The sequence below is a fragment of the Oryzias latipes genome, chromosome 1, assembly GCF_053564925.1.
Source record: "Oryzias latipes strain Hd-rR chromosome 1, Olatipes_Hd-rR_3.1".
In the NCBI taxonomy this organism is placed as follows: Eukaryota; Metazoa; Chordata; class Actinopteri; order Beloniformes; family Adrianichthyidae; genus Oryzias; species Oryzias latipes.
The window spans coordinates 23396019-23409993 of NC_136237.1; the positions used below are offsets into that span (position 1 = coordinate 23396019).

General features: G+C 37.4%; 1 protein-coding gene across 7 annotated transcripts in view; it reads left to right on the top strand.

The window, feature by feature from the left end:
• Positions 1-13975, top strand: part of LOC144981234 (type II inositol 3,4-bisphosphate 4-phosphatase-like) — a 172038-nt gene that overhangs the window by 113361 nt on the left and 44702 nt on the right. For all 7 annotated transcript variants that reach the window (XM_078951946.1, XM_078951951.1, XM_078951942.1 and 4 more), the window contains 2 exons: positions 7491-7595; positions 11703-11811. In XM_078951946.1, the coding sequence (XP_078808072.1) occupies positions 7491-7595; positions 11703-11811 (214 nt within the window). The remainder of the gene's footprint in view (positions 1-7490; positions 7596-11702; positions 11812-13975) is intronic.

A 13975-nucleotide genomic window follows, 5' to 3' on the forward strand; every position in this document is an offset into this window, starting at 1 on the left:
CGGTTTCTGTTCAAGTAAATATATGCAATCTCAAAAAAAAAAAATAGACTTCAACATCTCTCTACAGGAATTGTGATTTTTGAGATTATTAATTTTGTAAGTGTATTAATAGTGTAATTTATCATCTATTTTTAATAGACATATGCTAACAAGGTGATTTCCAGTTTGTGGGATCAATAAAGTTTTATTCCATTCTTTTCCATAAGCTATTCCACATGCTATTTGCAAATTTAAAAAACCTTTAATTTAAAGCAAAGTTTTATTCTGCCCAAGAACTACCGGTATTTATTCTAATCTTTGTGTACAGTGTAAATATGTCCTTAAGCTTTGAAAGATACACAGTTACGTTTATTTCAGAAAACTTTTAGTCAAATTTTTAATTACCCTCCAAGAAAGATATTAAATTACTACAATTCATTAACTGACCTCTCACTTATAATTTGTTGCTTTTTCTCTCCATCCTTACTTGTCCTGTCTTGAAATTGATTCAGAATGTCTTTATGTTGATTGAGTTAACATTACTTTTCCTTTGATAAAACAATGGTATATTCTGTTTATTGAATCTTTTTTACCTGGTGAGAGGAAGAGATGGTTGCTGTGTGACTGAGCTCTGAGGTAGTGGGTGCTGTGTAGAGGGGAATGTGGCATTGGCCTTTATGGTTCCTAAAATGTCTCTAAAAATGGCTTCGATGCTACAATGCACGCTTGAGCCTCGGCCTATCTTTTCTTCTTTTATCTAGTTCTTGCAGCACAATAACAGAACAGCATGCATTGTTGAATAAGCTGAGCGAGGAAGCTGCTGCAGCATAATTGTTGAGAACAAATTGGATTTTAAAAAGCTGAGAGTGGAGAGAAAAGAGGGCAAGATAGTGGACGAGGTTGAGTAAAGAAGGAAAGACTCTAGAGAGAAAGGAAATGAAAACAAAATAATCAAAATAAATAGACTGACAAATATGCAGACTGCATCATTTATTGTGTCTTAAAATTAAGCAAAAACAAAACATTCAGTGAAAAATGTGTGTATTTATGAATATCTTTTTGTAAAACCAATTTTTCATTTGAAAAAGCATTTTAAGTATAGTCTGACTTCAGCAATGTTACTTAGATTTAATAATAAAAATGGGGTGATAACACAAAAATGCTCACACAGACTTTAGGCTTTGCAATTTTCCTTAAATTTTTACTTAATATTATTGGTTTTGCAGGTCTGCTCCAGGCTTTCTGGTTTGCAATCCTTTCAGGGGATTATTTTCACATTTATATTACACTGAGAAATTGGTGTGCACGTTAAATGAAGGTCAAGACTGCGTTGGGAGTTGGTGACTCCGTTTTTGTTTTAATGAGATAATGGTGGCAAGTTGCAATGTACCCACAGAATAAATAAAACATTTTGTTTTATTGCTGGAGCACACTTCCTATAGTTCAAACACCTAATTTAACCGCAGTTTAAGACTAAAAGTTGAACATTTCTTTTTAATATACTAAGAGATAAGAGGGTGAGCTTTGAAATTATTGTAATAGTTGGTAAATATGATCACTAGGATTTTATTTTATGGCTTCAAATTGATAAAAACATCAATTATGTTGAAAAATAAAAGTTGTCCACGACAATGGCTACATATATACCCAGTTGGTGATTCATTTTCTGGTAACACTAAAATGTGATCCTTCCATTTAAAAGTATTCATGAGACCAAACCAAATTTCTGCAGGTTTATACCACTTTCTAAATCTCAGCTGACAGGAGTGCCCTCCTTGATGGTTTTCTGCTGCTTCCCTTTATGCTTTGATGTGCCATGTGTGCTTTCAGAGATGATCTTCTGTATTCCTTAGTTTTGTAACAATTTATTATTTTGATGTTTCCTTTTCTGTCATCTTGCACTAGTTTTAGCAGTTCTGCTCTAACCTGCATCTGCAAGGTCCTTTGAAGAGCCACCGGTCAATAGATTTTCTCTTTCTTAGACCATATTCTGTTAAAAAAAAAAAAAAACTCTAGCACTTTCTGAAATAGTCAGACCGGTTCATCTGGGACTTTACATGTCTGATGTGTTAGAAGTCAGTTTGAACTTCAGCAGGTCATTTCGAGCAGAGCTACAAGCCCAAATGCACTGAACTGTTGTCGTGTAATTGGTTGAGACGTTTATATCAAAGGACGGTTGAAATGGTTCAACAAATGTTGTGACTTGTAAGTGAACGTTGGTTGAGAAAGTGTTATTGGAGATGACTCACTTGGGCAATTTAAACTCCTGTCAGGCTGATTCCAGCACTCCCACAGCATGCAGTCAAACCTCCTCTGTGTCTGACACATGTTAGACCTGCAGATTGGTTAAAAAAGCCAGCTGTGTTCTCAGCTCCCTGACGGCATGATGATAAAACCTTTAACATCTTTGAACAAACCTGGACAGATCTGACTGAGCTCAGTGATGAGCTTTTTTTTTTTTTTTTTTTAAAAGACTGTTCATTTTCACAATACTTTTTTTGACCTGTCCTTTGGTACCCAAGTGTCTTGTCGTCTTCTCTGCAAAAGGGTGTACCAAGAAAAAGAAGAATGGCATGGCAAAAGCAGTGAAGGAGCAGTGTCAATAATGGACAGTACTGCTGCATCAAGCTCCTCTGTCACACAGCCACGGCACCTGAGCAAACAGATGGCTGTCTGATGTGACTAATTCATCTAACCCTTTGTGGTCACTAACTTACTTCACCTGGTCCCTAGAGCGGCCAGGCTGATAAGGAAAACTGAATGAACAGAGATGACAGCACAACCACTGACTCAAACGGCCCCTTTTTTTGAAACAGCCCCCACAAACACAGAGGAGACTAATTTGACTCTTTCTGGATGAGTTTTATATTTGGGTGGAGATATAAATACTACTTCTAGAATACTTGTCTCAAGTTGTAGGAGTTTGATGTATTTATTTAGCTACAGACACTGCAAAGATATTTAATATTATTTATTTTTTACTTTTGAAGAAAATAAGTACAAATGTAAACCAGATCAGTTGTCTGAGATGGCAAAATTTGTTTTATTTTTTATTTTTATTTGGATAACAGAGTTAAACATGCTTTATTTTATTCAAATGTTTACTTTTGTTGTGAAAAAATAATATGTAATAAAAATGAAAGTTATATACAAGTATATTTCTATTTTACTAATCAGGACAGGCAAATCCCAGGGTTGTGTGCTAGGCCCTGACTTGTTAACACAGTCTGCTCTACAATTCATCCAACAAACATGGATGTTTGGAGGACACAATATGTTCCTGTCTTAATTCAGGGGGGGGGGGGGGGGGGGGTGCATGGATAGCATCAAATTCCTCGGCATTCACATTTCCTCTGACCTTTTCTGGACAGTGAACACCTCCTGCTTGGTGTAAAATGCTCAACAGCAGTCCTTCTTTCCCAGAAAGATGTAGCTGACTGGGCTGTGGGATGTACGTTTTTCACATGTATGGTACTACAATTTGACCAGATATAGAACTTGAAAAATTATGTTATTTTACATGAAATTGAAAAAATTAACTAACTTTAAATGAAATAAATTTCAAATCTCTTCATTAAAAACTAGGAAGAGATGTATTCTATAAAAGCAAACACTTGAAATTGCTGTAAACAAAAAAATATTCATAGATTTTATGTTATGACTAAAAGTTACATGTTGTTTTTTTAATGTGTTTTAAATCTTAAAACAGCACAGATTTAATGAAAAAAAACATTTTTGGCAAATCAATTTGAATTTAATTTTTTTTTTAAACCCAGCGCAGTGCATTGTTGAATTCAGTCAATATTTAACCCGATATACTTTTTTGACACAAATTGCATTAATGTTACAAAATAGTTGTGATTTCAGTACAGCACTTGTTACAATCTGTGCTTTCAACAGGCTCACAGAGTTCATGACAAGTTAGTAACATTTGACTGTTCATGGAAAAAAAAACTCAGCTAGAAGATCTTTTTGTAATTTAAATTGCTCTAATGAATCACTTTTGTCCTTTGACATTTCCTGCAATGGCAGAGGCGAAAATAAACATGTCCATTTGTATTTCTGTATGTATTGCGACAGACACATTCCCGCAAACCTGTTGCATCTTGTAATTGATTGCACACAAATTTCCTAAACAAACAGCAAATAAGGGACATTTGTAACTTGGATTCACACTAAATTAGTTTTACACGGACTGGAGATTCTTGTTTTTCATTTTGTTTTGTTTATGAATCAAATACTGACATTGTTCCCTTGTGCTTTTATTTCTTTCTAACTCACAGAAACAAAATCAAGACTATTTTTGAGATGCAAGCAATGAATAATGACTATTTTGTGCCAGAGTTTGTTTTTGTTTCTTTACATTTTTTTCCAGCACAATCAACGTGTTGTATTTGAAGCAAGGAGGTTCAAGACTGGGACAAATATTTGAAATCATTTAGAAAGCTGCCTCATGATTTGCAAATTATTCTCAACGGTTGCAGTCCAGGAACTGAATTACAACCGTTAGCTCATTAAAAAAAAAAAAAGAAATGTACAACCTTTAGTTATTTTATCTGCAAAATGCATTGTCATTTGAATTATGAGATCAAAAACCCAGGCAGTTTAAAATGCAATTGATTTTGTTGTTATTCAATATTTTATTTTTAAAATTGCCATATTGAATTGTAAATCTTAATATTGAATTCCTAATCGAAAAATATGAAAAAATACATAGTAAATTGTTAATTGAAAAATACTGTATATATTACTTTGACTTATGACCACAAAAAAAAAACCATCCATAATTTTAGGCTAACTTCCATGAACACTTGAGATTTCTGTTGTTGATTAAGGATGTTTCTTTAACATAACAATTGAGGAATTTAAACAGCATTTATAATGTATTGCCTCAAACCTGCTCAGATCCACTTAGTCTCACATGATGCACTATTACAAACTATGAAGGCATTCTCTGTTCATACTGGCAGGACAGAAGTTTGGGGCATGGCGACATCAACATACAAATCAACCACCTGCGGAGGGTGAGGGGGGCATTTTATACATATACAGTCCATTCCAGTCCAGTTTGGACACACCTTCCCATTCATTTGAATGAGAAGGTGTGTCCAAACTTTTGGTCTGGACTGTATTTGCAAGGGTATAGCTGACTTTGTAATGTGTACAATGGTACGTTGTTATGGTACTAACAATGTATCACATAATTCAGTGAGGGTCCTTTGGCAAAGGCTTTAACGCTACAGCCTACCCCATGGCCAATGAGCGAAAAGGGAACATTTAATTTCTACTAACACTGTGTGTTTTTTTTTCTTTTCTTTTTTTAGTGTGAAACAAATTCTTTACTTAATATATTGAAGACAAATAAATGAAATTACATTCTGTGCTAACAGAAAGCCTGTCTGGTGCAGCAGCTCTAATTTGTAGATGTTGTTATTTAATGAATAGGAGCAGAAAGACTTCAAACAGCTTCATTTAGCTTTAATCATAAAGAGTTATGGCTCATCGAAGATCTGGGAAGAGTCTTTTTAGTCATTATGCTGCTTTCAACATGCATTATTGGACTATACGAAAGGGACAGAGTGTTTTTCACCTACAACCAACAACACATAGAATAAATATGCCTAATGGCCACATAATTAAGGCCATTCAGGCTGTTTGTCTTAGAACTGCACTCAGCTTTGGTAAATTTGGTGAGAAAGTTCTTGCTTTTTGGAGCTGTCATCAGTAAATACATATATATCAGAAAGAAAAAAACACGGACATAGCATTTTCAACAAAGAAAATCACTTCCTGTGATTCAAAGGAATGGGATGGTGTGGTTTTATCACCATCAAAATCCGGCCCCTAGAAAAAAATAATAATAAGATTGTGGATATTATGATAAGCCACATCCTTTGCAGGCAGAAAAGATGATTAAAGTCCTTAATCAAAAGAAGCTTAATCTTTACTAACAAGAATATCCAATGAGTAGTCATTATAGCTCAGTACAGTAAAATTATTTTGCCGATAACCATGGCAACTACACACTGCAATGCTGTCAGAGAGCTTGAAGATTATTCTGTTTAGGAACTCTATTATTGCCAGCAGGAGCAGGAGTAGTTGTAAAAATGTATAAATGTTAACAATCTTCTCAGAGCGATTAACCATTGTTATAAAAGGAAAGAGTGGGAAAAACATTCAAACACAACTCTTGCACACTCATAGGGAAATGCAGTATTCTGTCTTGGTGCGAAACCTTGTTGAAGTTTTTTTATTTTTGATCACCACTGTCAACTTTTAACAATTTACAGGGCAGCTGGAACCAATCGTGACACATTTTATCAGCTTTTAAAGCAGTCTTATCCGTGAAGGGTCATTTTTTTCATGTTCATAGCTTGAACTTTGTCTACCGCCGTTGATATTTTTACTTTTTACTTTTCACGTGTCTTATGTTAATCCACAAAGGATAAGAGAAAAGAAGTGCACCTCAAAACACTAATGCATAAATGCACATAAATGCATCCACTCAGATTTTTTTTCCATTTAAGTAATGAATGGGCCTGGAGTTTATTTACGGTATTTTCATTGTTATAAACATTCCTGATGCATCTGTTTTGCATGCGGCTACTCCAATTTTCTACGTTTATGCCTTATTCCAAACTTTCCACTTTGATCGTAGCCAAGATGACACTGACTATTCTCCAACTGTAAATTTAATAAACTGGTCTCAAAATGTTCAATTTGTCAAAAGTTTGAGTGAATTTGCAGGCATCAACATGGACTGTTGAAGTTGTCTGTACATGCTTTCACATGTGAGGGGTTGAGAGGTCTACATGGACATTAACAGGGTTCTGTAGAAAGTTAATAGTCACTATTTTCAAGCTTAATTTTATTTCACTTTGTAGAACAAAGGTGTTGTCACTGGATTATTACAGTTTTGACCATTTTCTAAAAGTTTCTATAACTGCATAAAATATGTTACAACTCTCCTGTGACTAACTTGTCGTTTAACTGGAGGTTCTTGTGAAAAAAAAAACTATTTATATCACCTTATATGTGGTTTTACTCTAAAGTATGTCACAATATAGTACAGCTGCATCCACAACTGCAGACTTTCTCTGCAACTTCCAGGTGGAACTCATTGATAAAAGTAAATAATTGCTGTCATCAGTTTTGTGTTTTTTTCTCATAGCAATATTCAAGAATATTCATTTGCTTTTTTTAACTTAAAGCCTTATAAGTTATGCCATGTGTCTTTGTTTTTTTTAACTTTACTTTAATGTAAATGATAGCAGGGCACCAAAGTGATAGATTATGCTAAATGATTTATTTACATTGAGTAAAATACATATTCAATTACTTTAATTGTTTTGAAGTTAAGTAAGTGTTAAATGTTTTCAGTGCTTACATTGCTTTTCATTTTACTCCTTGTACGGTTTTGGATTCAAATAGAATGTGGTGAATTTTAGTGTCTAAATTGTCAACATTGCACAATGTTTTGTAAAATTCCTCCCAATATCTTTGCTGTTTAGGTTGTTCATTCAAGCCCAGTTGCTGCAAAGCCCAGAAGTCTTTGGAGTTCATCCCAATAAACTTGCACACGCAGAGGATGAGGGTTTCATGCCTCAAGAAAACAGGTAATGTTTCATGAACGTAGATGGAGGCTTCAAAGTTAACACTTGCTTAAGGGTTATTTGATTTTCAAGTATGCAGCTGTCTGATGTGTTTTTTCTTGTCCACTTCTGCCTGTGTGTTTTGTGAGCTGCACATGCTTTTGGTCTCTCTGAACCTGACTTCCACATCTGTCCAATATACGCAGAAGGTTCAGACAGGCAGTTTCTAGGTCATTCCCCAGATTGAAAGGTGAGAATAAAGTTGGCCTGAAAAAGCAGATATAACACTAATCAAGTCCTTTGTGTTTTTCCATTGTACAAGACTGCACTGTCTCCACCAGTACTGCTATGCAGCAGGGTTTTTACTGGCCTGGAACTGTCTCAGTGTATAACGGCAGCCAGGTGCTGCCTTTACACACTGTGGGAGGGCTCTGTTTCAACTAAACACCAGATGATTGATGGGAATGTAAGAAAAGCAGACAAACAATAAAATGATGTCGTTCTTTCAATGAGGACGTCATGATGGCAGTTAAATAAGTCCAATCAAGTCATCATTCAGTTACACAATTCTGCTGCTCTCTGTCAGAGAGGAAAAACGAGGAGGATAACACGAAAACACACCTTGGATAGGAGGCTGTCAACTGATGGATTGGCACTCTGATAATTAACCTCCAAGGGACCAATTCACCTGAATTCAAAACAGTGATGGTGTGTGTGCTAATACCCTGAACCAGTTCTGCAAATTAAACCATGAACAAAAATGGATTAATAAAAACTTTTGAAAAATTAATCATGACAAACATGAAATAGCAGAAAAACGTTCTGACACCTAAGGACATCAGAAATTGGATTGCTTTTTGAGAAAAAATGGAACCAAAGAGAAAAGTAAACAGTTTAAAATGTTAGCAATATACATCCCATAGGTTATAATCTAAAATATAAAGCACAGCTGGAAACTTCTACATTTGAGTCACTGCTTATTAAGTCCCACTCCGATCATCTTTTGATCCATTTTAAACATGTTCCCAGTGGTTTTTTAATCATGATTATGCTGTTTTTAGCCAAAATCAAAAAACCTAATGTATGTAAATAGTTTTAAATCCTGCACTAACAAAAAATCTGTAAGAACTGTTGAAGCATGGTCTCATTTAAAAGTTTAGTAGAATCATTTCTTACTTTTCTAATTATCATTATTTATCTATTTGTAATTTTTATTATTGATATTGTTTGTTATTCAATCTTCTAGCGAATGGAAAAACATTTTGTTCCTACCTCACTTGTGTTCTCTGTTATTTTAAATGAATTTGCATTTAGTATGGAGTGTCACTGTATGATTTTCTGTATGTGCAATATTTGTCAATGAAATAAAGCTTCCTCACTACAGTTCTAAAACTAAATTTATCAGTTTAATGTAATATTTTATGATTAGAATTGCCTTCTTTAAATTCTGTACCATTCAGTTTCGCAATCTTTTGTATTAAAATCTGTCCAATCACACAAAAAGCCTGTGTTTAGAGGATCAGAAGCAAAGGAGAGTTTGTGAATCCTCCACTGGCACAACACAACTACAACTGTACAACTGTCAGGGACTGGAGGCATAGAAACCAAAATGCCGGAAATTGGGCTATGGCAGCAGAAACATAAACATTTAATGAACAAACTAAAACAGAACAAAAACCACGGTGAAACAATTGGGGATAAAACAGATGACCTAACAATGTAGAACTGTATATCAGACACTTTATACACTGAGGAGAATTAACAGAAATGAAAACAGCTGTGAAGGGTTAACATGAGAGAATTGAGTAGTTATCTATTAGTACTTTATTTGAAAATTTTACTTAATCGCCATATTGTTTAAAAGACAAAAATGTCCATTTTTGTTACGCTTTTCTGACTTTGAGCCCCTGCCCCTCTCAATCACTCTGCACGTCCCTGGTTATAAACGCCCTCTATCATGAGAAAAAAGCCACAAGAACATGTTTAAAACACCAAAAAACACAATTTACCCCCCCCCCCCCCCCCCCGTCAATGAAAGTTTTTTTTTTTTTTAGTTTTTGACATGTTCTTGTGGCATTTTTTTCTTTTGAAAGAGAACAAATGTAATGACAAACATTTAATTTTTGCATTTCTTAATATTACTTAACATTGAAACTGGCCGCCTCTAAGTGTAAGTGAATTCAACAATCCCCCCCCCCCCCCCCCCCCCATGAAAAGCTGTTCACTCGTGGGGGGGTCGAGTAACGACCATTTTTTGATCACAGGCTTCAGAGAGACATGAAAAATTTAGTACATTGAGGTTGTGGGATTTTGGTTAAAAACTTAATAGTCATAATTTAAACACCACTGGGAATGTTTTTATTTTTAAAAAGTTTTCATAGGGAGACCTTAAATGCAGCACATTTTAAGTCTGCACCAAAACAAGGTTTTATACTGCTTTTCAACTTCCTTTCAAAGAAATCAGGGCCCACTCTGCTACTTCTAAATGTTTGTATCGTACAGCCAGGTTATTCACACGCTGGATGAAAATCTTTGACGTCACCCATAGTACTCTAACAGCAAAATATGGAACCTGAAGTGAGGCGGGCATTTTGACTAGATTCTACTCCACCAAATTCAAAAACCTTCTGAAAATAAACATGTGCATGACAGAGGAAAAGGAGCATAGCAGATAGGAGAGATTTGTTCTCAAACCTCGTATTAGCTCATAGAAGCAGCAGGAACAGTGCAAAGATAGGCCTGGAAACTTGTTGGTATCTAGTGGCTCCCTGTAGACATTGCATTTCTTGTTCTCTCGATTTGTAACAGAAAGGCTTGAGGGCAAATGTCCTAAGTTTGCAGTTGTGTTGTGCCTTCTCCCTCATCTTATAACCCCCCATCTCCCTCTTAAAAAAGATCTTGTTCCTGGATTGAAAGCCATCCTGAAAGAACCAAATGTTTCAGTTCTTCAGTTCAGTTCTTATGAAAATTAATTCCTCTATTTAGAAGTCCTAGCACAAAAAGATAAATGTATGCTAAACACGATATCAGCAAAATGTTGATTTTTATTCCTTTATTTTTTATCCAAGAAATCCATAAAAAGTTAAAAAAATTAAATTAAATAAAGTAAATTATTTTAATAATAATTATTAATAACAGTCTGTCTTCAAACAGATTCATGGAATGATTTTAACTCATACTTTTGCATTTTTGAAGATTGAAAACAATTAAACAATTTTACTTCAAAAGCTCAGTATAATAAATCCAACCTCAAGCTATACAAATCATTTGTATGTTTATTTTAAATGTTGAAGTTGAATTATTTTACCTCAGAACTTGCTTTTAGCCTTAGTTCATTGAGAAACTGTTAGTGTTACAGCAGGAGCAGGTCTGTGAGGTTTCACGCGGTCATCGCACCCTATTTTCTACAACCTGTCATTGCTTTTCTGTGTTCTTCTGCTGTGGGATAGACAATTAGGGGAACCTTGATACCTGAAAACTCCTGGTGCCAGTATGTGGCTGTCAGCAGCCTTATGGCCAACCACAGAGATAAATAATGATAGAAACACCGGGTCCCACGGTTACACCAATTTTACCCCATTGCGTTTTTACTGTTATTTACTTTTTTTTTTTTCTGCAAGACTTGGAAGTCTTGAGTCATTCTTTTTATTTCACAAGAGGCTTTTAACAATCAGAGCTGAGGTTTGATGCTCTTCAGAGGCCTTCAATTATCGAAGGCCTCGTATACACCTACACTTCTTTTCTGCATTGTTTTTTGGTGTTTTAATTGTCAGGTTTCATCAATTGCTTATTCCAGTCAGGGCTTTAATCTAAGCACCTCTGTGCCTGCTTCGCTGTTTTTCAAAGTTTTATTTACTTTTGAGGCTGATATGCAAATAGCTGTGAATCACTGTGACATTGACCGTCCTTCTGTTGCAACACGAGACTAATACTTTCTACATACCTATTTATACTTTATATTGACTTTGCTGACAACGCGTTTATTTTTTTAAAGCTTGTCCTACAGATGTCATCTCTTTTTCCATTCCTCTAGCTTTGGCTCCAGCCTCCAGCTCTTGAGAAGCATTGTAAATGTTTTGAATTTTAGGAATAAAATAACACAAAGTATTTTCCTTCTTTCTTTCTTTACAGATGCATTCTATGACATTGTCACTGTTGGTGCTCCAGCAGCCCACTTCCAGGGTTTTAAGAGTGGTGGTCTACAGCGTTTGCTTAGCAGATATGAAGCAGAAAAGAAAAGGTACAAATGGGTACAGTATAAAATTCATGTTTTTTAGAGTATGTTCAAAAGCAAAACCTTAATTTACTATGATAGGTAATAATCAAAAATGATAGAAATGCTTAACTCTTGTCTGTTAGTTAAGCCTTAGTCACCCTGCCAGTGTGGCATAAGGGCACTGCACGACATTATCACCCATACGTCGCATGTGTGTCACTTACATTATCCTTACAAATACTTTCACGATACATTTACAACACGCACGTCAATTGTGTGCTCCATTTTCATGATGTCCCGTTTAAACTGAGCTCCAGTGTCTGTTCCATCCCTTGTTTGTTTGAAGCATGACAGTTGATTCTTAGGTTTGTCTACGCCTGCTCTTCTCCTCAGTTAGCCTGCTCCTCAGCTTACATTTGCACTTATTTGTGAAGAGGCTCAGATCTGACACAAACTTCTGAGCTTCCTGTCTGAGTTAAATGTCACACTCAGATGCTTATAGAACAATTTTCAAAACTGAGTTAATTAGCAATAATCACATCGGCTGGAAAAAAAACTGACGATAAAAGTGCACATCTTTGAGCTCTCAGCGTTAGAAGCAACTACTCTATTGATGATTGTTCTGAAGTGTTTCTAAGTTTTACCAGCAAGTCCTTTTCCTTTGACATGCTGTGCCTTGGTGTTATTTGCAGTGACTTTCTGAAGGCTGAGATTAGCAGCACTCTGAAAATGCTGATATCTTTCCCCTTTGAATAGAGGGTAGCTCTCGATGTCACTGGAGCTCTGTTTGTGGTCAGTTAAGTCAACCCAAAAAATTGAAAGGTCTCCCTTCTTTTTTTTTTTTTTTTTTTTTTTTTAATTTTTTTAACTTGTCCTGTCCAACAGCTAGGCAGTCAGATGAGAGCTGAGGGCCTCTTGGGTTGGACATATTTTACTTTAACAAGAGGGGTTATTAATCTTCAGACAAACCAAAGGTATGTCTGAATAAACCCCTTTTGTAATTGAGGCCAAACTTTATTAATTTCAAACATGTCTGAAAATCTTTGGTGTTGGACCGGACGGAAAAGGAAAGAGGGGAAGAAGAAAGAGGGACGTTAGAGAGAGGGGGGGTAGGGGGTGATAATAGGAGGGGAAGGGGGATAAGACCATGAAGCAGCATAAAGCAACAAGTTTACTGGTTGTTAATCATTATGGTAAGGTTCAAATGTAAAAAAAAAACAAAAAAAACAAACAAAGGGCGGAGCCTGTCCACACACACACTCAAATGTTATAAACACACCTGTTAGTTGCAAAAATGTCCACCTGTCGACATGTACACAAAACAGATAGTGTTCACACGCATACTTATGCCTTAAAACCAACTAGTGTGAAATATTTCAGTCATTCAGTCTGTTGAGCTGACACCTGTGCTCAGGTGAGTGTTTATGTTCTTCTAAAATGGATGGTGGAACGTGAAAAGAAGGAGGGAGAGTGCCCAGCCATCCCCACCCCAAGACCCCCACCGCACCAGCAGCGGCAGCCGGATTCCCCCCAACACCACACGGGAACCGGCAGGGAACAACCGCCGCCCGGGCGACCAAGCCCGCCACCCAGGCCAGGGCCAGCAGGGCCGCCGCAAGGCCCCCAGAGCCAGAGAGCAGGGAGGCACGGAGGGAAAGAGGGCGCCGCCCCAGCCCAACCAGGAGAGCAGCCCCCCCGCCGCGCCGGGAGAACCCAACGCAGGGCCCCACCGGAGAAGGACGCCCACAGCCCCAGACGAGCACCCCACCACCACCCAGGAGTTCCGGGCATCCCCCCGCCCCAACCCCAGGTACGGGCCAGGACCCCCCAAGGGAGACCCACTCCGCACTCCAGGTAGCCATCCGCCCGGCCAACGGTTGGTCCAGGGAGGAGCGAGGCAGGGGCCCGCCGCCCCCGCCCAGGAGGGGGGAACCCCGGGGAAAAAAGAGGGCCCACAAGGGGTGTTGTAAATATGGCCCGACCAGGCTCGGCCACAGTTGGAAATTTGGCGGGGCCCAGCACTCAGGAGCAAGGACCAGAACCCACCCCCCAGGGACACGAACACCCCCGGCTCAGATGTAATGTGAACCCCCCCACCGCGCGGAGAGAGCACCGCCGGGCCCAGGAAGCCAGCACCCCGGGGACACAGCCGCCGTTGCAAAGGGGCCCGTACCCCCCACCAGGGAAG